The sequence below is a fragment of the Psammomys obesus genome, unplaced genomic scaffold (assembly GCF_907164565.1).
Source record: "Psammomys obesus unplaced genomic scaffold, mPsaObe1.curated_primary_1811, whole genome shotgun sequence".
Classification (NCBI taxonomy): domain Eukaryota; kingdom Metazoa; phylum Chordata; class Mammalia; order Rodentia; family Muridae; genus Psammomys; species Psammomys obesus.
The window spans coordinates 12,827,962-12,850,818 of NW_026596101.1; the positions used below are offsets into that span (position 1 = coordinate 12,827,962).

The 22,857-nt window shown below is 44.0% G+C and overlaps 1 protein-coding gene across 2 annotated transcripts in view; it reads left to right on the plus strand.

Annotated features, from left to right (window-relative positions):
* Pdzrn3 (PDZ domain containing ring finger 3) overlaps window positions 1-22,857 on the plus strand; it is a 237,442-nt gene that overhangs the window by 184,864 nt on the left and 29,721 nt on the right. The window contains exon 1 of one of the 2 annotated variants that reach the window (XM_055628650.1): window positions 3,936-4,005. The exons of the other annotated variant lie outside the window; for it this stretch is intronic. Coding sequence (XP_055484625.1) covers window positions 3,937-4,005 — 69 coding nt within the window. The 5' untranslated portion in view covers window position 3,936. Of the gene's footprint in view, window positions 1-3,935; window positions 4,006-22,857 lie in introns of those variants that run through there. 2 annotated transcript variants of the gene reach the window in all.

Below are 22,857 nucleotides of genomic sequence, written 5' to 3' on the forward strand. Positions count from 1 at the left end.
AAATGTTCTCCTGAGACAGCAGTTTTCAGAGGGAGGCCTGGGCACCCCACAGGCCTTGGATGCCCGTTTCTCAGCACCTACAGTGTGAAAGTATGCTTTCCCTCCCTGCTATTCTTTTAGAGTTAGACAGTCCAGTGGCATTTCCTAGCAGCCACATGATGCTTGTAACAGGCATTGGGTACAGCAGCAACCATGACAATCTGTTGTCTCCCCTGAGGCTGGACATCAGAGGGTGGTGGTAAAAATGCAAAATGCTGCCTTTCCCCTCCAAAACTTCTGTTGTAGAAACTACAGTCATCTCCATTATGCTATCTATATTAATATGCTATGGGTTTGTTACTACTGTGTGTCTGTCTGTCTGTCTGTCTGCTCACTTTCTACCCTGCTTGAAACTGTTGCTTGCCACTGTGTACACCAGGCTAATTGACCATGAGCTTCTGGGGAGTATCCTGTTTCCACATCCCATCATTCACCTCTCAGAAAAGCTCTGGGATTTCACATGCTTATTTCCACACCCAACTTCACATAAATCCTGTGGCTTTGACTTGGGTTCTCATGTTTGCATGTTTTCTTGCTGGGTTGTCTCCCCTCCCAGTTACTGTTCTTTTTCAGTGAATTAATGAAGAAATAACTTTTACATTTCTGATTGCTCACATTCTGGTAGATAGTGATAATATCAATATTTACATTATAATATTTAATTTACATGATAATATTTAAATTATCAATAGTTACATTGATAATACTCTGATACTCTCTGACTTTTTTTTGAGACAGTGTCTTTTTTATATACCGTAGGCTGACCATAAACTTGACCATAAACCTCAGTGCTAGGATTGTAAGTATGTACCTACAAGTTGTTTCAACCTTTTTAAGCTTATAAAACTCTCCTGAGTCCAAAATGTTTAACCGTCACTGTGCTCAAGCTCAGTGGAGTGTTCACTACAGCTCTCTCAGCTTGGGATTATAACTTGAAAGATTCATAACAAAGATGTATAAAAAGACATAGACATTCTCTAACAACTCAACGTGGGTTCATTTCAATGTTTATTTGTAGTTGTTTGAAAGTGAGGAAACAAAGAATGACTGTGAAGCCAAGAAGCCAAGAGTCCTTGTAACTTTAGAGGAGGGGAGTCAGCCGTGACTGCAAGCCTTCCCTTCCCAGGGACACCTGGCACTGTGCTTTCTGTTTCATGGGGGTGCTCTCTGGGCTTACGTTGGCATTCCTAGCTTTACGGAGCTGGCAGGTGGCCCTCCACCTATTCAGCTAGCCGACCTGTTTCCTGAGCTCCCAGGGTTGGAGATGGGGAGACTGCCTCATGGAGCTTAAGCCTCCTACAAGGAGACAGTAAACATGTGGCCATCTGTCAACAGGATCATCACTGATTCTGACGTTATCCCAGCGATGGGGAGATGGCTCCTGGGTAAAGTACCTGCCAGGCAAGTATGAGGACCTGTGTTTGGATGGAACACCCGGTGTAAGGGCTAGAGGTGGCTGTGTATTACTGTAACCCCCAGTGATTGGAGTGGGAGCAGGACACAAAGACAGGAGGAGCCCTGGGGTTTGCTAGGCAGCCAGTACAGTCAAAACAGCAAGCTCCATGTTCAACGCAAAGAGCCCTACGTTGGAGGGGAGATTGAGGGGCTGGGAGGAGAAGAGGGAGGGGAGGCTGCGATCAGGATGTAAACTAAATAAATTAATGAGAAAAAATTAAGATATGAAGTGACAGAGGAGGACCCTGGATGCCCACCTCTGGCCTCTGCATGTGGACATATGGGCACACACACACACACAGGGATGGAAGGGGGTTATCATCTGAGGAAAGGGTATGGTAATTCAACACAGTGACAAACACCCTGGGAAGTAGATGCCTGTAGGAGACACTGGCAAGTGACCTAGCACAGGCTTTCCTCAAGAAGGTTCCTATGGGCTGAGATGGGGTAAAAGATTGATTAAGAAAGGGAAGACAAGAACAGTTTTCAGCAAGCGTCACCGTGCTTGGTCTGGAGAGTGGTGGGAACCAGAGCTGGTGGAAAGAGCAGAGTACCGACTAATTGATAGGCAAGGACCAAATTTTGCCTTCTAGGTCCCTGGGGAAATTTTTGTGCTTTCATCCATTGCAGATGAGGAAACTTCCCAAGCTGCTAGATAGCTAAGACCCTTCCCCAAATCCTCCACAGTGGCCAATCAATGCTCCCACCCAGACCCACCTCCCAGTCCAGTCTATGCCTACCTCTTCCAGTATCAGCTGAGGCAGAAGCAGCAGGTAAGGAGGCAAAATGGAAGTGGCCACCCCTCCCCCAGCTCCTGCCTCCAACCATCAGAGCTGTGAGCTGGCCCAGCCAAGAGGCAGTACCTCATTTTCTGTCTGAGAAATAGGACCCTACGCACCTGTTGGCCAGCAGCCCGAGTAGTAGTTAATTGGGACAGGCTCACTCACATCTCAGGTGTGTCTCGGCTCCCTGAAAAAGGAGCCATTATTCTTGCACTCCCATGACACCTCTTGACAGGGGATGTGGGAGTCTTTCTCAGACAGTTCACCCTTTCTCGGAGGAAGGGGGTGGTGATGGCTCTGGAAACATTCATGGGAATGTTCAGCCTTGCCATTTGGCGTGAGGAAGAAACACCTAGGTTATGCGTTGCATTCGGGCAGTAGGGCAAGCAAGTTTTCGCTTGTTTTGTTTGGTTTGTTTGTTTGTTTTTTTTTTTAAAGTTTTTAGTTTTTAAAGGCCATGAGGCTTTTTCACTAGGACAGAGACTGAATGGGGAAGCAAGAAACACTGCTTTTAAGACAGAACTCTGCTGTTCTTACAGCAGCTTTCCAGCTTTCCCATCACCTCTGCTGCTTCCTTGACACACAGCACTAGGCACAAGTACAGAAATCTGGGCAGCTGGGGGGTACCAGAGCATAGGTGGTAGCAGCTCGTGACAATTGCCTCTCAAGTGTCACCTCTTCATTATCTGAGATATCTGCACGGCTGAGGAGAGGGCAAGAGGCTGGCAGCTTCTATTCCTTCCAGGTCACTTTGACAAATAAGTTTCTGCCTTTGGGATTGGCGAGGTATGTTGGTAATAAAAATCTTTTTGATCGCCTGTAGGGTAGCCTCTCTTCTCACCACACCTAGCTACTTTACATACTCATGGATCTAGCTTGCAATTTACATGTGTATATTTTATTCATAGGTGAAACCTTTTTTTTTTTCCCCTCTACAACTTTGTACAGGGCTAAACATTTTCGGAGTATTATTCAAAACATGTCCTTCCCATAAAATCTGTTTATGTGCCATCATTATCTGCAGCATTAAATACATTTTATATCATCAGAAATTTTATGATATATTTAAAAAATGAATTTCTACTTAGCCAAAATGCATTAGGGATTATCCTAAGAGACCCTGCCAGAGAAAAAAATGCAGTCATGTTTATTTGTAACTGCCAGAAAATGGCTTGCAAAATTGTTAGTGTCTTTTTATTATTCCCTACCACTGGAGCACTTGCTTGTTAATTAGAGAAATTTCAACTGTCATAGTTGGCAATTATAGCTTCTGTATCATTGTCTGTTATGAATAGTCAATGAGGGCTGATTAATATGCATGAGCAGCAGTATATATAGCGTGTGCATTGGACCACAATCCAGCTGCCAGAGTCACTCGGAGGAGGGAGCAGGGTGTGTGTGTATGTGCCTGCCTGCCTGTGTGTGTGTGTGTGTGTGCGCGCGCGCGCGCGTGCGTGCGTGCAGGCTGGGAGGGAAGGAAAGGAAGCGTGGAGGAAGCAAGAGAGTTGTTTTGCAGCCTCAGAGAGCCATGCCTGTGCGAGGCTTTGTAGCTGCCTGACTCACCTGAGGCTCTCAGAGAGCCCTTCAATGCCTGCATGCTGAGGGAGTGGCCTCCCAGGCACTGGCGGTCCTGAAGGCTTTCTTTGACATTCCTCCAAACATGGGATGCAGCTTGTGCAGCGCGCAGAAGCAAGAGGAGCAGTACAAATTACTCTATGAAGTTTGCCAGGTAACAGCGCGGCTGGTTGTTCTGCGGTACTCACCTGGCAGCATCCCTCCCGGGGCAGGAATCGGGAAATTTCTGTGTGTGTTTGTGTTCTGCCTAAGCCAGCCTTGCTCACTTCTCCAGAGATATTCTGTTAACTCTCTTAAGAAATGTGCTTCCTAGCAGCTTTCCGGTGCTTGATTTTGAGAGTCTAAATAGCTGTTGATGGTCTTGCAGTGTGTTGGAAGCAGCTGTGGCACAAAGCTCCATGACAACTAAGCGCTCTACAGAGCAGCCGACAGGAAGGGTCAGAGAGTGGTCACACATCCTTTGAACAAGTTGGGGAAGACGGGGAGGGGGGGGGGCAATGATGGATGCTCGCAGTTTTTGTGTTGTTTTAAAACCGTTTTAAGGCACTGCTTTCAGCAGGGCAAAGTCCTCTGCTGAGTCCTCCTTTCGGCAGCTTCTTGTAACGGGACACGTTACTTGCCACTTCCACGAGTCTCTCTGTACAAACTTAGCAACTTCTGAAGCAAGTGACTGGGTCTTACAGACTGTCACCCATGGCAGGTGGCTTGTCATGGCTTCTACGTCACAACACGAGTTTTCAGTTTAGATGTCAGGGGGTATGTATGCTCAGTAAAACCCAGCTAGCTTATTTTACATCTGTGTTGAGCGCTTTCTCTTTAACTACTCAAGCCCCATCTCGAACAAGGAGTTTTGACATGGTTCTTGGTACCCTAACTTGGCAATTAAGGATTTCCTTTTGAACCAGCCAGGCTTTTTTTTTTTTTTTTGAAAAATAATTTCAATAAACAGAAAATCACATTCCTGTAAGTTTTTTAAAATCAGCATAGTAGAATAACATTATGGCAAGCAGGAAAATGGGCGTGTGGTTTTTGGTTTATAACAATAAGTGGCAAATATGTTCTTTTTTTTTTTTTTTTAAAGAAGAGCCAGGCTTGACTTTAAAAAGAAATTTGATCAACTGCTAGTTGTTTGTCATTTTTTGCATGAGCCACCAGAGGGCGGGTGCCCCTAGCAAGACACAGCAAGACAGCCAAATGTGCTATGAGCAAAACCTAAGGATACCAAGCCACTGGCTGAATAAAAAAGGTGTGTCTGTACATATGTCTGTCGACTTTCTGCACCTAGGCATATAAGGGGCCAATGAAAACATTCTGAGTTTTTGAACGGCCTCACCCACTGAAAACAAGCCTCTTAAGTCCTAGAAATGTACTTGGCTTCCTACTTCATGCTCAGGGGTTAGTGGGACACAAGTTCTGTTTCTAGCAGTGTAGGGATGTGTGGGAGTTCTTGAGCAACAACGCTGCCACTACTGGTGATCTGGCCCCTTCTCTCATGTCACCGTGTGGTGTGTCCTAATCCTAAATGTGCCCGATGATCTGGGGCCTCTCTTTTTGAGCCTAACATTTAGAAGTGAAGTGAGCAGAGTACAGGACCTCATCGGCTACGCAAGGTGCTATGTTAGACTTGGCTATTGAAAAAGGAGTAAGTTAAATGGTAGTTTTCAAAACTCCATGCTTGGTTTGGTTTGGTTTGGTTTGGTTTGGTTTGGTTTGGTTTGGTTTGGTTTGGTTTGGTTTGGTTTGGATCAGCAGCACCAAAAGTTTCATTTAGCTTCCACTCAGGTGAATTTCAGATACATTTGTAAGAGTAGCACCTTCCAAAATTCAACTCTATGATATCTACAGCAAATCTGGGTCAACTTCTTTCTTTTTTTATTCAACTATATTATTTGTGCTCTTAAGGCCTGACAACAATCCCAAAAGAAGGAATCTGGAATCTGTTTGGTTTTTACTAGGTAAAATGTTGTGGGGCTATTTCTGTCTGAAGTATCGTTCAGTGAGTTGCTGATAAATGACTTCCATCTGAAATACATGTTGTCAGCAGTTTAGGGAGCCATGCAGATTTATTTTCAGGAAGCCCAAACTACTTCTCAGACCAACCACCCTTGTGCCAGCTAAGTAAAATTCCTCCTTCCACCTATTCTTTGGGCGTCCTGAACCATAGCCAGAGGAATTCACAAAACACTTGCAGGAATTAATAATTGCATCCTCACCCTTATTATGTAAAACCTTATTAGAACAGAGAAATTAAGGTTTCCATAAATTACATTTCCAGAAAGTCCGGTGTGTCTGGCTTCAGTAAGCCTTCATAACAGTCACACAAAGAGGATCAAATATTCTAAGGCTCTGGCTTGATCCTTTCCTCATCCAGAGATAATTCAAAGAGATGCTCTTCATTAGGTCCATTGGCAATCTGCCTATAATTTCTTTGGGGGGCTGCTGTGAGCTTAATGGTACAGAACAATGGCTTTGCCTCTAGCTGCACACACACCTTATTGTACCTTTAATCACATTAGAACAATAACAACTCCCCAACTTGCCTGCTTTTTAAAGAGTAACACAAAGAATCCAGACACATCAGTGATTGGCACTGTGCATTCAAGGATGTGCTGAGATCTTGGGGAACACTTGAATACTTCTGAGGAGACAAGGCAAGCCTCCTTCTGCCCTGGGGCTTGTCAGATCAGTTGAGGGCAGCAGTTCCTTGGGCTTTTATAACTTCAGTATTCTAGTAGGCCCTGCAACATAGAATCTGCATGCACTGGAAATTGAAGTTTAAGTTAGCAGCTGAAAATATTAGCCTAATTCAAGCAAAAGAAAAAGAAGTCCATGAGAAAGATATGTGAAGATGGTCAAAGGTACAATCTTCTACTTGGGAAAATTGGACAGCACAGAGGATCTTATATGCTAGCCTCTCCGTCCTTATCTGGCTGGAGATGGAAGCCAAATAAGGCTGGGTGCCAAGTTATGGGTGGGAAGGAAGGAAATTAGGCATGGCAAGGTCTGTGACTCTGTTAGCTGGACACCTGTGATTCCAGGGCAGGCTGGGTGCCAGTAGTGCCAGCAGAAGTGTAGTGGCTGCCTGGATGTTTTGCAGGTCTTCCTGGGGCAAATCAGGAAAGGGAATAGAGCAGATGAGAGGCGGTGTCTCTCCAAAAGTCCACTGGGGAGTCTGTACAGTGTTAGTCGTCTTTGAGATTTTGATGAGACAATGAGGAAATAATACTGATAGGGATTTTTTTTTTCCAGCTAAAATTGTAACTGACCTGAAGTCTGCAGGCCAGCTTTCACAATGACAAGGAAAACATACTTGCAAGCATCTACCATGTTACGTATAGCCTGCTTAGTGTGTATTGGCAATATGCTAAATGCCCGTCATCTGTTTTCCCATCGAGTCCACACAGCAGCTTGAGGAGACAGGTGATATTATCCCCAATCAAAGATGAAGCAATTGACATGCAAAGGAATTACAAATTGGGATAGGTATCACATCTGCACCATAATTCCCAGCTCTGAGAACCTTTCTTTGTACAAATCATTTTTTTTTTCAGCAGCATCAGTGAATACAGGACCAACTGGGATAAAGTGCTTACAGTGCAAACATGAGGACACAAGTTTGATCCCCAGCACTCACAGAAGCCAGGCTTGGTTGTGCTTGCTTGTAATTTCAGAGCTGAAAACACAGAGATAGTGGTAAACCTTGTGTCAAAACACAGAGTTGATGGCTTCTAAATAATTATGCTAGAGGTCATCGACCTTTGACCTACATATGCACAGGGATGAATATGCCCATGGACACTCAGGCACATACAAACACAGAGGGGTAGAAGAAGAGGAATTTGCTTTTGCCTTTGGTTGAAGGGCCTATGCTATCAAAGCAGATCTCCTTGCAGCTTCTCATGTCATGACAAGGCACGCCGGCACCAGGAGGAGAATGTGTGATAGACCTGGAGAAATTACCTCAAAGTAGCACCAAGTTCCCACTAACTTCCCAGGCATTTCCCAGAATGGATAACCTTTTAAAAGTCCTGGTCTTTTAGCCCTGGGTATTAAGATTAAAGTTGTGTCTTCCATAGGTGAATTGGTGGTTTTCAAAAGGCATAATGTACTTTACCCAGCAATAGTATCGCCCCAAAACACAACAGCTGTCCTTGTTTGTGAATACTTTTCCTATCAACCTATTAACTAGTAGGCTAGGAGAACCCACATTTCTCTGGTAAATACAAATTAGAATCAGCAAGTTTATGAGGCAGGCTGGAAACTTGACTGCACACAATCCTGTTTTCATATTTAATTAGCTGCGTGCAATACTCAATTAGATGAGTTTACTACTGGAGAGCAACTGTGAGTCTGCTGTGAATCAGCCGGGCCGTGGGATGATTAAGTACGGACAGAGTCAGTGGCAGTTAATTGGATGAATATAAACTTGACCTCCACACAGCAGTGCTGAACCAAGCCAAGATTTCCTGCAAATAGGAGTGTGTTTGCCTAAGCAGCCTGTCAATGCTAACAGCACTGTTTTCGATGCTATTTTTCCTTCTGGATTCGTTTTGGGTGAAACCAGTTTGAAAACAGAAAGCTTGCCCAAGCCCAGCAGTACAGGCCTGTCATCCCAGATGCTGGGGAAGGCAGAGGCAAGAGGAACACAAGCTGAGGACTATCCGGGCTACAGAGTTGGAGGCTAGCCTGAGTAACTTTGGGCGACCCCTTTAGGAAATGCAAAGTTGTTTTTTATTTTGTTTGATTTTATTTAATTCCTGTATCTCTTTCCACCTAAGTATACTGAGACCCCCTTATGAATACGGAACTGTTTAGGGACTCGTTGGTAAACAATGGATCATGAATTGCTTTGATGTTAAGAAATGAAAACGGAATGGCCTGAGATGGAACCAGGGCCTGCGTGGAACCTTCCCATCATGCTCCATCCACTGTCCCATCCATGCATGGAGCCCTCCCACCATGCCCCACCCACTGCTGCATCCCTTCCCCCATGCCCCAGCCACCACTGTACCCCTACACAGAGCCTTCCCTCCACACCATGCCTGTTCCTCTGTCTCCACATTAAACATTTCCCCCATGACCTGGCTGCTGCTGAATCTATACATGAACCCTTCCCACCATGCTCTCCTAATACAGTATCTCTATGATAGCAGGTTTCTGCTCTGCGGTGCCAATGCATCTCTATGCTGAGAATTTCCACCATGCCACACAATGCCATTATGTCCCTGTAAAGCGTGCCACTGTGCTTCCAAGCACTACAGTATCCCTATATTGAGCATCCCTATGATGCCATGTAACACTAATGCACTTCCTCAGGGCGTGCCTGCCATGCCTTGCCCACCGTCATCTCCCTCCTGGTCTCTCTGCCTTGTTTCCATGTTATCATATCAATGTTGCCTTGCCCATTACACTATGAATTCAGGAAGTCTCATTCGCCAGATATTTTCCCCTGAGCGCATCGGATTCTTTAGTATTTTTTGAGGAATAAGAACAAGAAAAGAAATGGCTATAGTAAAGAGGCATCTAGAAAGGGAATGACTGACCATTGTGACAGTGACTGGACCCAGGTGGTGAGGCTGGAGTATGGAGGGACAGCACAGCGCTTGTTGTTTCGTTCACTCCTCCCTAGGACTCAACCAACCATCTGCCAAACATCTTGTACTCAGCCGGTGACTCCCTGGAGCCATTAGAATAACTGCTTCATGGTGGCCTTTAGAACTGTGTGTCCTTGGCCCCCTTCTCATATCTCCAAAAGCTTCCTGCCATTATTAATTTGCCCTGGTCCTGGGGTCCCCTTTCAGTACCCATACCTACTTTCTTCCCTCCCTCTTAAGACTTTGTAGTGGTCTTTTCCTTCACAGACCTTCTCTGACCAAGAAAGTCCTCTCCTCATCCCTCTAACCTCTGTGTAGCTCCCTTCCTACACGTAAGTTTCTACAACTTATCACCTGTCTTTAGCCAACCCCCCCCAAAATGTGACAGCCCCATGGGGTGCTTCGCATCATTCTCTGTGGTGCTCTCGTCCTGTTGTGTAACTCGGTAACCATCAAGACCTCTTTACCTAATAAGAACTGTATGGGTCCCACTTTGGTCTGAAATGGGGTTAGCAGTGACGAATGAGCCCATGTCCCCATAAAAAGCTGCATATTTCCAGGCATCAGCGTGTTATACAGGGAAAACAACAGCCCTTCACTCTGGGATCCTGTCACCCACACACCTGCTGTGGCCAGTAAGAAGAAACAGGAAAGAGAAGCAATGCAGGTTTAATAAATGAATTCTGTTGTGCTCGCTTAATGATGCAGGAGGGGTCATGGTTAAATGGTCAGGGTGGAGGATACAGAAAGAATGCCATCAGCTGTTCTGAGTAACGCCACACCTGTGTTCATGACCTGGGTTCCCTGACTGCTGACTGCGGGGTCAAGCAGGAAAACAGCCCTGTTCTCTAAGCCAAGAAATGAAGCGCCTTCATTTATGTGACAGGTGTCAAGATGTTGGTGAAATGCAGTCAAGCTGAGCTGTTGACCATCAAGTGCTACCCTGACAAATGTGAGGAGTGAATTTGTCCTACTCGGAATTTGACCCGCTTTTCCTCAGGCTCACCAAGGGCACACAAAGGCACACTGAGTTATGTGTCTATTGATGAACTCCAGAGAAAGGATCCCTTTGACCTATCTGGTCACCTGCCTGGCAGGAAAATATTTTTTGAATGCATATGATTATACACATCAGTGCAAGATAAATAATAAGCTGAGGTAGGGCAGAAATGAAGAAAATTTGTTGGCAGGAATGTTCAACTGTCTTTGTACACTGCTTTTGATTTGAGTTAAAGATAGACAGTTTACCTACCTGAAGACAACAATGTTTCCTTTAAGTCACTCCCTCTCAAAGGTGGTCCTGGGACAGCAGCACCCTCCCCTGAGATCTCCCAAGTCTGCATGTCTGGGTCTTGGGCCATCATCAATCAATCCATGTCCAATGAACCCTTGGAGAGCACGGTGTATATTCACACTGGTCTCACTTCTCAGTTAAGCTGAAAATCCTGGAAGAAACTGGACTGACGCTTTTCTGGCAAGTTTTCAGAAGTCCTTGTGAGATGCGTAGGCAGCATAGAAGTCACATTGCAGACACGTAGCTGCAGAAGGAAAGTTTAACCATCTGTTGGCTTTTTAAAGATATTTTGCTTGAAAACCTGTTGTTTTTCAGCTTTGGGAGTCGAACTCTAGGCCTCACACATACCAGGCAAACACTTGGCTAACTTAACCACAAGCCATATCCTCAGCCCTTGCTCAATAACATTTTTAAGTGCACTATTCAATAATGTCCAGTTCACAATTTAAATAGAAGGTAGATTTGTCTGTAGGCATTAACCACAGTTATCTGTGTGCACCTACGGTGCCACCATTTGCCTTCACAGCACTCACACTGCAGCGTCATCCTTACTCCTGCTACAGCCACACTTCCTCCTGCTCATGCAGAAACCCCTCCTCGAAACAGTAATGAGGACAATAATGTAACTAATTTCCATCCATGTGGATGGTGATGGGCAGACCTCTCCTGCCAGAACAGAACATATTTTTAGGACAGACACTTGTGGAAATCTTCATTTTCAGAAGTCTTGGAAGCAGTAAGTTTGGGTGGGTGCATCCTTTTGGTATACTATGACCATAATGACAAGACATGACAGCCAACTCCACTTCCTGGAGAAGGCTGTTCAGGTTACATTTTCAACTGGACCTGCCAATTAAGCATCATTGGCTGGCGAGTAGTTTAGGGGCAGAGAACTTCCTAGTATGTGTGCAGCCCAACGTTCCATTCACAAGACTGTGGGAAGAAAAACAAAAGCATTGACAATTTTATCAGTTACTTTCCCCCTCTCTGTGGTTAGATAGTTCATCAAAACAACCTAAGGGAGGACAGTGTGTTTGGGCTTATGGTTTGGGGGTGGCTGGGGCATGGAGCAGCTGGTCACTCTGCACACACATCTACAACCAAGAACCAAAAAAGAGGTGAACCCTGGTATCCAGCTCTGTCTCCTTTTTGTTCAATCCAGGACCCCAGCCTATAGGATAATGCTACCCACCTATGCAGATGGGCCTTTTCTGCTTAGTTAACCCTTTCCGGGAACAGCCTCAGAGACACATTCAGATGTGTTTTCATGATGATCCTGAAGCTGTCAAGTTGACAGTGAAAATTAACCATCAACCAATCATTAGTAGTTCTCCCAATACATGTATTTAGGATGGGTGTTGGGTGCTGGGTTAGACTCCAGCCGTTGGAGTAGTGGGTCTCAACCTCCCTAATGCTGCAACTCTTTAATACAGTCCCTCGTGTTGTGGTGACGTCCCAACCCTAAAATTATTTCACTGCACTGTGACCTTGCCACTGTTATGAATTATAATGTAAATATCTGATAGGTGACCGAAAAAGGGGTTGCGACCCACAGGTTGAGAACCAGTGCATTAGAGGCTGAACCTTTTTAGAAAGTGCTCCCAAGTTGATCTCGACACGAGTCTCCTCCCAACTTCACCCTACATCCCAGTACTCAGAGTGTTTGAGAGTTACTCTCTCTCACCCCACCTTTTTTTAAAATTGCTTGCCTATTTGGTGTTTAATTTGTCCTAATCACAAAATGTAGACAAATATCGTTTCAACTTAACATCCTTAGACCAGTCTCAAAGTTCAGAAGTTCTCCCAAGGTTTTTCTCAAATTAAACCTTGCATTGGAGTCTCCTCAGGGCTTACTAGAACCCTGGGTGCCATGCTCCATTTCTAAGTGCTGTGTGTTGCTGCTGGTCTGGATGCCACACCAGGAGGACCACTGCTTTGGGAGAAGGACAGATAACTAGAGAGACTGAGGGGTAAGTATAGGGAGCAAAGCATTAAAGGACGAGTATTGATGACCTAAGTCAGGCCTCCCTTATCCATACATTCACTTTGCAAAGATTCACTTAGACCTGCCCTTGCCATAGCTCAGTGATACTTCTGAAGGATTATTTTGTCATCTGAAACTGTGTCCCGTCCCCCCACCACTTCCAAGTTCATTCACCTCATCACAATTTTAGAATTTTGGCTTCTTTTAAAAACACTGAAATATTATAAGAATATGTTTTTCTTTTAATCCCAGGTGTGGGGAAATGGGGCCGCCTTGCAGCTGCTGACTGCAATTTGCCTTTAGCAGAGGCGTGATTTGCCAGTTGCAGATAGTTTCTGCAGTTGTACGACATGTGGAATTCTGGGGACTTTTCAGAGGGGATATAAATGCTAGTAACCTGGTGGGAGAAGTTGGTCGTTGGTTGGTGGTCTCTGTTTGTTAGTAGTTCAAAGAAGAAATTAGATATTCTGACAGCAAAGATCAAACTTGCTCCAAAGACCTCAGTGCCCTTAATCAGCAGCAAGTAGTCTAATGAAAACGTCGTCCCCTCTCTCACCCTGAATTTACTCAGGGACATCTCTCCTTTCCTCTCTATCCTTTTTTTCTCTCTTATCTAGTGTTAGCGAGTTAGAAAGGGTGGAAGAAAAGGAGTGGAGAAGGGTTGAAGAAAGAAGAACCAGTTAAAATCACACAAGTGTGACCCCTTCTCACATCATCACCAAGAGAAAAGTGCATATTGGACAGCCAACACCTGAAGTCATCTGACTTCTTAATTTTTCAAGTGATTATGGAGAGACATATCTCATGGCTATTATGTCACTTCAGCATGATGTTAATGAGGTTCTACTTTTTATGTGTTACATGTATTTTCTATTTTTAGTTTTCTTTTTGTGTGTGAAATGGCCTGATGAAATTTCTGTTTCTCTGTTGGATTTTCCGTCTTATTCTCTTGACTTTCAGGATTTTTAAAGGAATAGCCCATGTACAAACTCATTAAAATAAAAGTATTGGAAAGTCTCTTCCATAATTGCATAGGTCTCTGTGTCTTTCTGACATCTTCCAGGGAACCAAACACATCTTTTTTATTGTGGTTGCATTTTGTGTCTGCTAGGAAGTATGTTTTCTACCTCAAAGCCATAAAGATAGCCTCCTTTATTCTCTTCCATGCATATTTTATAAGTTTATGTACAGATTTCCATCAGTCTTGTCTTTCTCTGTGTTTTCTGTATATGATACAGTGTTGGAGTCCAACTCCATTTTTTTTCATAAATGAATTTTCTAGTTTCCCTTAGATAAAAGTCCAACTCTTCATCCATGAAGAGGAAATGCTAGTTTCTCCACGTTTTAATCTGTTCCTGGCCTTTCTTTTCTGTCCTGTTGATCAGTGCATTTAATAGCTGTTTCACGGCGCTATAGTTTTGCAGTTATTCTTGGTACCTGGGACAGCAAGTCCTTCCCCAAGGCCACTTTGTCTGCTTGGCTCTTCCAGGTACTTTGCTCATCTGTGAACATGTGATCCTCCACTTGTCAATCAGGCTGGCAGTGTGTTGGTAGTGTTTTTTCTCAAGGGGTGGTGAGTTCAAATAGGTGTCATTATAGCATTCTTTATATATCTATCACCTTGGATGTCTTTGCATTTACTCAGCATTTAATACAAGTAATAAGAAGCGATCCAAGAACATATATATTTAAATCTCCTCCTACCCCAAATATTGAATCTAAACCATAAATAGGAATAGAGGGAGATGAGATTAGCTCAGTATAAAGGTCTTTTAAAAGTGTAAAGTGCTCCCGATATAATTTAATAATGGTTCACATGCCACACAAACCTAATGGCCTGAGTTCATCAAGGTCCAGAATGCACATAAGGGTGGGAGGAGAGAACTGGCTCCACAAGTTGTCCTTTGAGCTTCACACATGTGGCAAAGCACATACACACACAAGATGTACACACACACACACAATAAAAACAAATGTAAAAACTGTTTTCGAAAAGTAATAAAATGTAGACTGGCAGCCCATCTGTAACCCCAGTGCTCCGGAGCAAGAAACAAAGGCTCTCCACAGCAAGCTGGCTATCTGAATAACTGAATTGGTGAGCTCTAGGTTTAAGGAGACACTGTGCCCTAGCAGACATAGAGTGGAGAGCAATCAAGAAAGACACCTGGTGCTAACCTCTAGTCTCCACACATGTGCAAACACGAATGTGCCTTACACACATATGCACAAGCCCATATGTGCATGCATATACACATGCGTGTATATAAATGTTGGCCTAAAGATAGAGCTCGATGGTAAAGTGCATGCACAAAACCCTGAGTTCAAATGCCCGCTATTGCACAAGAAGAGAAAGGGAGAGGGGGAGAGAGGCATAAAGTGCTTCTTTCATTTTTCTTAACATAAAGTTTTCTTCAGTAGTAAAATTTCTCTCCCATGCTGTAGCATTTGTTGCAAAAGAAAGAAGGCATCTGTCAGACTCCAGTTAGAACTCATCTTTTTATACCCACTCCCCCTGCGTTTTGCATGCTTCTAGCTAAAGAAATCTAAAGGGCCAAGCATGTCTCTTTTGTGAAAAGCAACACATGACCCGAATAACATAGGCAGATTTACTATGCACAGCCCCCTACCAATGGGAGCAGAGTTAATTTGAGAGACATCTGGGGGAATCACAGTTTTCTCCCAGCGTGTTAAGCAGTTTACCCTGACAGACACGCTCCTGTTTTGCCATACGTGGCAACCATTTATTCCCCTACCCACCCACAGTGCCAAGGCATATTACATTAGAAGTGGCATGTATCTTAATAAAAGGAAACACAGAAGATTACAGGCCAATTTTGTCTTATCAAGCAGCTGTTTGCTATTTGGGGAGTCTCCCAAAAGGTAGCGGGAAGTTATTCTCCTTTGTAGCAATATTTTCACCAACAGGAGGTGGGGGTGAAGTGTGTCAACACTCCCTGCCCACAGTCATGCTACCCCCACATCTGCACTGCATTCCTCTTTACATAGTTTTAAACTGACTATCAGGTGTAACTTGTGATGCATGTTTTATGCATCTTGGACACCCAGTTATCATATTCTCCATAGCCATGTGTTCCTGCTTGGAGTAACTTGTTAACAATGGATGTCTCCCTGTTTCCCTGGAACATGCACACACACGCATACACACCAGTTTTTGTTTGTATGTTATTTGTTTTTTTCTTCTCTCCCTCAGAAGTCTGTGCATCTACCGTTTGTAGTGTCGTGGTAGGTATTTAAAGTCTGTGTTGTCCCAAGTGTCTGTCTCACTTTTCCCCAACTACAAAAAGCATCTCATTGAAGAGTCTGGAATCTGAGAAGTACCTGTTCCCCTAGACCAAAGGAAGGAGGAAATGACCAATAAGACGTTAGCACAAAAAGCTGAGCCTCTTCCCCACCAGCTGAGGCTTTCAGAGCCAACCTGACTCCCCGTCCAACCATAATTAAGAAAACATGAGGAGGTTCAATTCTGTGTTTTTTTTTTATCCTCAAATTGCCAGTGGGAACCCACCCCAAGATACGTGGTTGTCATCTTCATGACACACTAGAGTGGAGAAGGACCGTCATGTGCACACTTTAGGGACAGGATTGTCATGTCATCCTCACAGCACCCTCCAAGTACAGACACTCCTGTTATTTCCATTTTAAAGATGAGAAAGTTGGGGCTATAGAATGACTGATTTGCCTAGGGTCACCCAACTAATGGGTAACAGAGATAGGATTGTGACTCAGTGACGAGTGTGGCATCAGTTCCTCCAGCATGCATAGATAGATCCCTCCTACGTGGCATCATACCATCTGATGGAGAGGACAGTTTCTGTCATCAGATGGCTTGCATTCTAGAGAGTGATGTGGTCAGAGAGGAAATATGCTAGTATAAAAGCCTCGGCTTCATGTGGTTCTGCTGCACAGCAGTACACTCCCAGAAAGCAGTGCTGTTTCTTTCAGAAGTGATTTGCAGCTTTGGCGGTAAAATGGGGTGTTGGGGTGACGCCTTAACTCCCATGCAAGTCCACCTGGATGTTGTTGAAGAAGCAGAGGGGTTCCACTGCACACTGCCACAGTCTAGAATCACCAGGTTGTCTGAAAGAGAACTCCAAGGACACTGGGAACCTGGGACCGGGGACTACAGCAAGAGATAGCAGTTCTCTCCATGCCGTCCGAGGTCTTCTTGTGGCTCCATCACTGGGCAGTAGTTTCCACAACTTCAAGTCAGTCCTCCTTCAAGGCGGAAGCAGAAGCCCTTCTCCTAGGTTCTGAGCCTGTTCAAGACTGTGCTGGGTCCAGGGACTCTAAGGCACCGGGCAGCTCTGAATGCTGACATGTCAGATGAGTAGTCAAGGCTCTAGGAACCAAAAGATAAAGCAGCACTAGAGAAAGAGAGGACAGCCAGCCTTCCAAAACTGGGGTTACAGGTATCTCTGGAGACAGGCATAATGATGGATCTGCATCGAGAAAGACCAGCTTTCTCTTACATTGTTGGGTTATCTTTGGTGCTAAGCCATTTCTTTGAAAGGAGTGATAGAGAACGGGCTTTAGGGGAAATATGCAAGAGAAAGACTTCTTTGAAATACATAGAGGTGAAAATGTTCTGATTTCAGCCTTTCTTCAAGTTCCCTTCTCCCAGGTAGAGACAACCACTGGACATAAAGTAGAGCTTGCGAGGTCACGGTCTTCACAGTGCTGTCCATCCAGCGATGGGGAGAGACAGCCACTACGTTTTCCCAGAGCAGTTATGGACCATGACAAGGGCTTAGGAGCACCAAGGGGGCTGACACCCAGGCACTGTGGCTGGAAACATGGAGCTCTCAGCCTGGCCAAAGCTGCAAGGCAGGAGGAGCTTATAGCCTTTGAGGGCAAGTGTCTCAATAAGGCTCTCTCATGTGTACATCTCACACGCTGGCTTTGTTTCCTAGGACAGCCTCACATTTAACATGTAACACTCCAGTTAGAACACATGAAAATACTTAGAAAAGTAGACAGCATTGTGTAACCACAATATATATATTTAAAGAAAGGAATGTTTGGGGAAGGCAATAAAAGTATTAAACACATCCCTACCATGCTAAAGAACTAATACAGGGAAGATGGGGGCTTTGGAGCCACAAGCCTATCATGCCTATTTACATTTACACTCATGTAAATCAAAGATAGCCTGTGTCATACAGTCTACACTGCAGTGCCTAGGACAAGGGCATGGCCAGGTATTTCCTCCATAGACATTCAGCCATGATACCATGCATGGCCATTCGGTCATCTGTGAAGCTAGATAAAATAAGGTCAGAGTATATAAAGCTTATAGGGCTTACACTGTTGATTTCAAACTCTCCTAAGAAGAGATTTAAAGGGAAGAAAATCCCAGACCCAAACAAAAGCAGGGAGAAATTTACTGTTGCCTAAAGCAACGAGAGCAGCGTGGGCATCCTCCCATGGCTGTCTCCACTGGTCCCTGAGATGGGAATCCAGGTTTTTGCCGCTAGCAATCTCATTGCTTTGCTCAGAGCCACTCAGCACTCGGCTGAAGCAGAGCCGAGAGTCTGTCTCGACCCAGCTGGGCACCGTGGCTCGCTATACTGAATCATCAGCCCATCGCCTCCTTCTACCCTCTGATAGCTGTGGTCTGTGAATGGTTAGTTACATTTCTTTTTCCAACCTCAGCCTCCACATTCTCACCCGACTCCCCTATCTCCTCTCTCTGGAAAAACCCCTCCGTTTCCTAGTATTCTAATTGCATTATCAAGTGTTTTGTTTGGTTCATTAACTTCTTCCCAGATGATTTCCTCCTGGTAGATTTCTAGCAAATTCTACCAGTGTCTAATAAATCATCTTAGAAATGCTGGAGAGACTGTGCCCACAACACTAATTCATACATCGTATGAACACTTGTATTCTGCCTCCTTTCAAAATAGCAGTCCTCTGGGGTTCGTGATTAAAACCCTTCAACAATTCAACAGCAAATGAGAGGTTGCTGGTTTGATCCAGGCTAACCCCTAAGACCCCAGTGAGAACTCCGCTGGAGCATTCCCAAGGTTATTTCATCATCTTAACAGACTCTCAGACTGCAGATACAGCTCAGTTGGTATAGGGCTTGCCTAGCATGCACAAAGCCCTGGCTTTGATCCTAAGTACCAAATAAATCAGCTGTGGTCACACGTACCTGTAATCCTAGCCCTTGAGACCTGGAGCCAGGAAGATCAGAGTTCAAGGCCAGCCTTGGCTACATAATCAATTGGGGGCCACCCTGTGCTAAGATCCTGTGTCAATAAGAAGTAATAAGCAGAACTTCTTGAGGTGAACTCAGTTAAGATGCTTCTCTCTATGACTGCTGCTGGACCTGGTAGTCAGAGAGGTGTTCCAGAGGACCTACCACACGGATACAGTGTCACCCCATAACTGAAACTGACACAGAAATTGAAATCAGGAGGGTCTAACCGAGTATCCATTGGGTGGGAAAGGACTTGGGGGTCCAGATCCTGCTTTCAGGATGGTTAGGGCAAGATGTGGGGAATTGTGTCTAAGAAGTTGGCTAATGTTCAAGCAGCCCAGCGTGGGGTAATCTGAAACAAGGCAGGAGGCCTTGGGCGCCAGGCTAGCAAGGCTCCTGACATAACAAAGAATCACTTCATGGCTGGTGGGGTGGCTCAGTGGATAAAGTGCTTGCTGCCCATGTATGAGGAGCTGAGTTCAGATCAGTAGCATCTATGTAAAAAAGTCACAGGAGCGCATGTCTGCAGTCCAAGCTCTGGGGAGGCAGAGACACTTGGATCCTTAGTGCTCTCACTGGCCAGCCAGCCTAGCTAAATCACTGAGCTGTAAATTCAGTAAGAGGCTATCTCAGAAAACAAGATGGAAAGTGATTGAGGACAACCTCTGACACACACACACACATACGCAATCACCACAAGGAGCAATTTTCCAACTTTCATTTTGTTAACCATAGGATCTGGTCCTAGCGTTTAGTCACCTGACACACTCCTCATGGATCTTGCAGTGCTTTGTAACCAGTTTGCACTCTCCACAAGAAGCCTTCATTTTCTTTTTTAATTTCTGCCTCGTTCAACAGACACGTCACCACTCTGCATCCCTGATGGTCTCTGCTGCTAAAATATGGAATTATTTTGCCACTCTCATTTTCAGGGTCTAATCACAAAAAATGCAAGAATCAATTATTATAATGTGACCATTCTTTAAAGCCCTTCAGCAGCTGCAAAGTTGAGATGGCAAGTCATTTTATCTCCCACTTTACAGGTGATAAAGACCCAAGAATGTCACCATCATTCTTTTCATTCCATTTATCAGCCACATTTATAAATCTCTGAGAAAGAAGTACAAACATAACTTTACTTTTGATTCATGGTGGTTCTAAATCTTGCCCCATTGCTATCTTCAAAGTCAGTTACCACTACTTACTCCCATTGGTTCCTCGTGCACAGCCAATATTTCCCAGAATTCTGCACTAATTTCTCATGGTGGCCATTCTCGGCGCTTGCATATTTCAGTGGAGACGACTCAGGATTTATACATTCTAGTAATAAAACTTGTCTCTCTTTTCGGGGAAGGGCTTGGGAAGCTATGAATATTTTGGAGGTTTAGTAAACATCCATCAGGTTAGTGTCTCTGCAAGCACTGCAATGGCGTACTCATATGTATTATAAATGATATAGGAGCTGGGAGATTGAAGCTTTGGGTTTAGGTTTGTTGGAGTCAGGGTTAGTCGGTAGGGTGTTTTGCTTGTTTGTTTTGTTGTTTTCACTGTTGTTGTTTCATTTTTGAGACAGGGTTTCACATAGCCTGAGCTCAGACTCACTAGATAATGAGACCGGCCCATCTGCTCCTTGTTCTCCTGCCTCACCTCCCATGTACTGGGATTACAGGCATGTGCTATCGTGTTTGGCTAGATTTAAAAACAAAAACAAAATCAAAACAGGACACAAAGTTGGTAGGGAAGTGTGGGCAGATCTTGGGGGAATTGAGGGAGGGGGTAAATATGATCAAAACACTATGAAATTCTCAAGGAAATGTTAAAAAAATAAATATTTTTCACACATTCACAAAGGAGAAAAGAAGTAAATATTTCTTCCTCCAACCTAAATTTCCCTACCACACTGAGCAGAAATGGAAATGGAAAAAAAACATAGAATTTGAGCAAGCTTCAGGAGAAACAGAAGTTTTGTGCTTTAATTTTGTATATCAGCTACATAAGCAAAAGAAAGAAAGAAAAGAAAAGAAAAGAAAAGACATGATGCCCCCTTCCCCACACATGCAGAACTACTCTCCATAGTGATCCCATTGCTGTAGCTATAGATCTACCAGTCTGTGGAAACCTACAAAGGTGACCTTCTACCTGCAGAGTCTAAACCTGTAGTTTTCTGCCTACGAAAGGGTGATGGGAGAAAAACAAAACCAAACATAACATTTGCTGTTGGAATCATAAAGAAAATGCAGAGAATCACCAAGTGTGACCTTGGTTTGAACAGTGAGTGCCCATTAAGAATGTCACAATAAAAGTTATAACAAAAGTTTCTAAACTCTATTTTCTTGGCAAATTTACATCGTAAGTGTAATATTAATTCTACTTAATTAAAAGATAGGAAAATTGAGTAGCGAATAGATGAGGCAGTAAACATTGTTGATGTGACTATAGTAATTGCTTCATTTTATATATTTAACATTATATGCTTTCAGCATACACTGTAAAAACTGAACCTTATAAAGCCATCTCCGTGTACCCTCTAAAGGTCCTCAATGTGCTTTCAGTCTCAGTACAATAACAGCCCTCCCTTCACCATCCTCTCTGCACAAGATTCCCCTCATAAGTACATTGTGTCTTGCCACAGAAGCTTTGAATGTAACTATACCCCTGTGTCAAGTATTCTGTCTGTCTTGTCCTCTTTGTGCTTAGCACCTCTTGCTAACGGAAGCTTTCTGCCCAGCACTTGTTCCTCTACTGCTTCCACATTCTCAGTCCTTCCTTCACTGGTAGATTCATTAGAGTCTCTGTTTTTCACCAGACTCTCTGGGGGCAGCTCTCACTTCTGGTTTCGCTTGCCTTTAGGGTCATAGCATCATGGGTTATGAACTAAATGAAGGAGCCACTGTGTATAAAATGCTTATGCATAGTGGGCAGTGCATGGAAGGTGCTCAGAGGTGCTAAACATCATTATTAACGCAAAGAAACAAAAGATAGGATGGCTGTCAGTAGGTACCTTTGTTTGGTGCAGAGAATATTTTAAATTCTTACCCTAATTGGTAGTTATCAATCTATTTAAAATGTTGTTAGACAAGATAACAACTCTAGGGGGGAGGGGAAAAGAGAATAGCCTATTCCCTCTGCGTCAAGCAGTCTCTCTGTTAGGCTTGCACCAGGCTCTTAACTGATCTTGGGTACAGTGTCAGTGGGTAGTTGTGAACTGTAAAAGTGTGGTTTAATACAACAGCCTTTTCTTGGAGGATAGAAGTTTTGCCTCACGAGATGAACCACTTGGCTATGCAAAGCCAAAATTAACTTTGAACCAAGTGCTATGTACTATAATTCTGTTTCTTTGGATGGAAAACAAAGAAAGGAGAAAAAAATAGCAAATCATGGGTTGTTTGGGTTACCCTAAAATTTTGAGAAACAAACCCACAAGGGCCAGGGTATCAGCTTACAGTAGATCTTCATTAGCTTCGATCTTTCCTGGCATCCACTGGTTTATCACTGACCTTTGTGTTATGTAGAATTAGGAAACTTCATTGTCCTGATAGGGAAAATTTGTGAAGTAGAAGATGTTACATCCAATAAACATTTTTCTAACATTTGCTCCATGGCTCTGCCTCTCTTTAGGATTGAAGGACTTCTAAATGTGTGATGCTGCTCTTTTTTTTTTTTTTCCTCTCTGTTTTAACAGATGACTGACACCACTTTTGTCCTAACTGCACTGTTTTAATTGGTGTTCCATCAGAAGAGCTCATAAAACACCTGGAGGGTGTTTGTAGGGTACATGAACATCAAGATTTGATGTGACAGCTTAGTAAGAAATGCAGTGACAGGCAGTGTCAGAATTCCTTTGCTTTCAGCTTCTCTGCCATTGAGCAGGAAGGGGACAGGGTAAGAGTGGATATCCAAAACTGCTGATTATT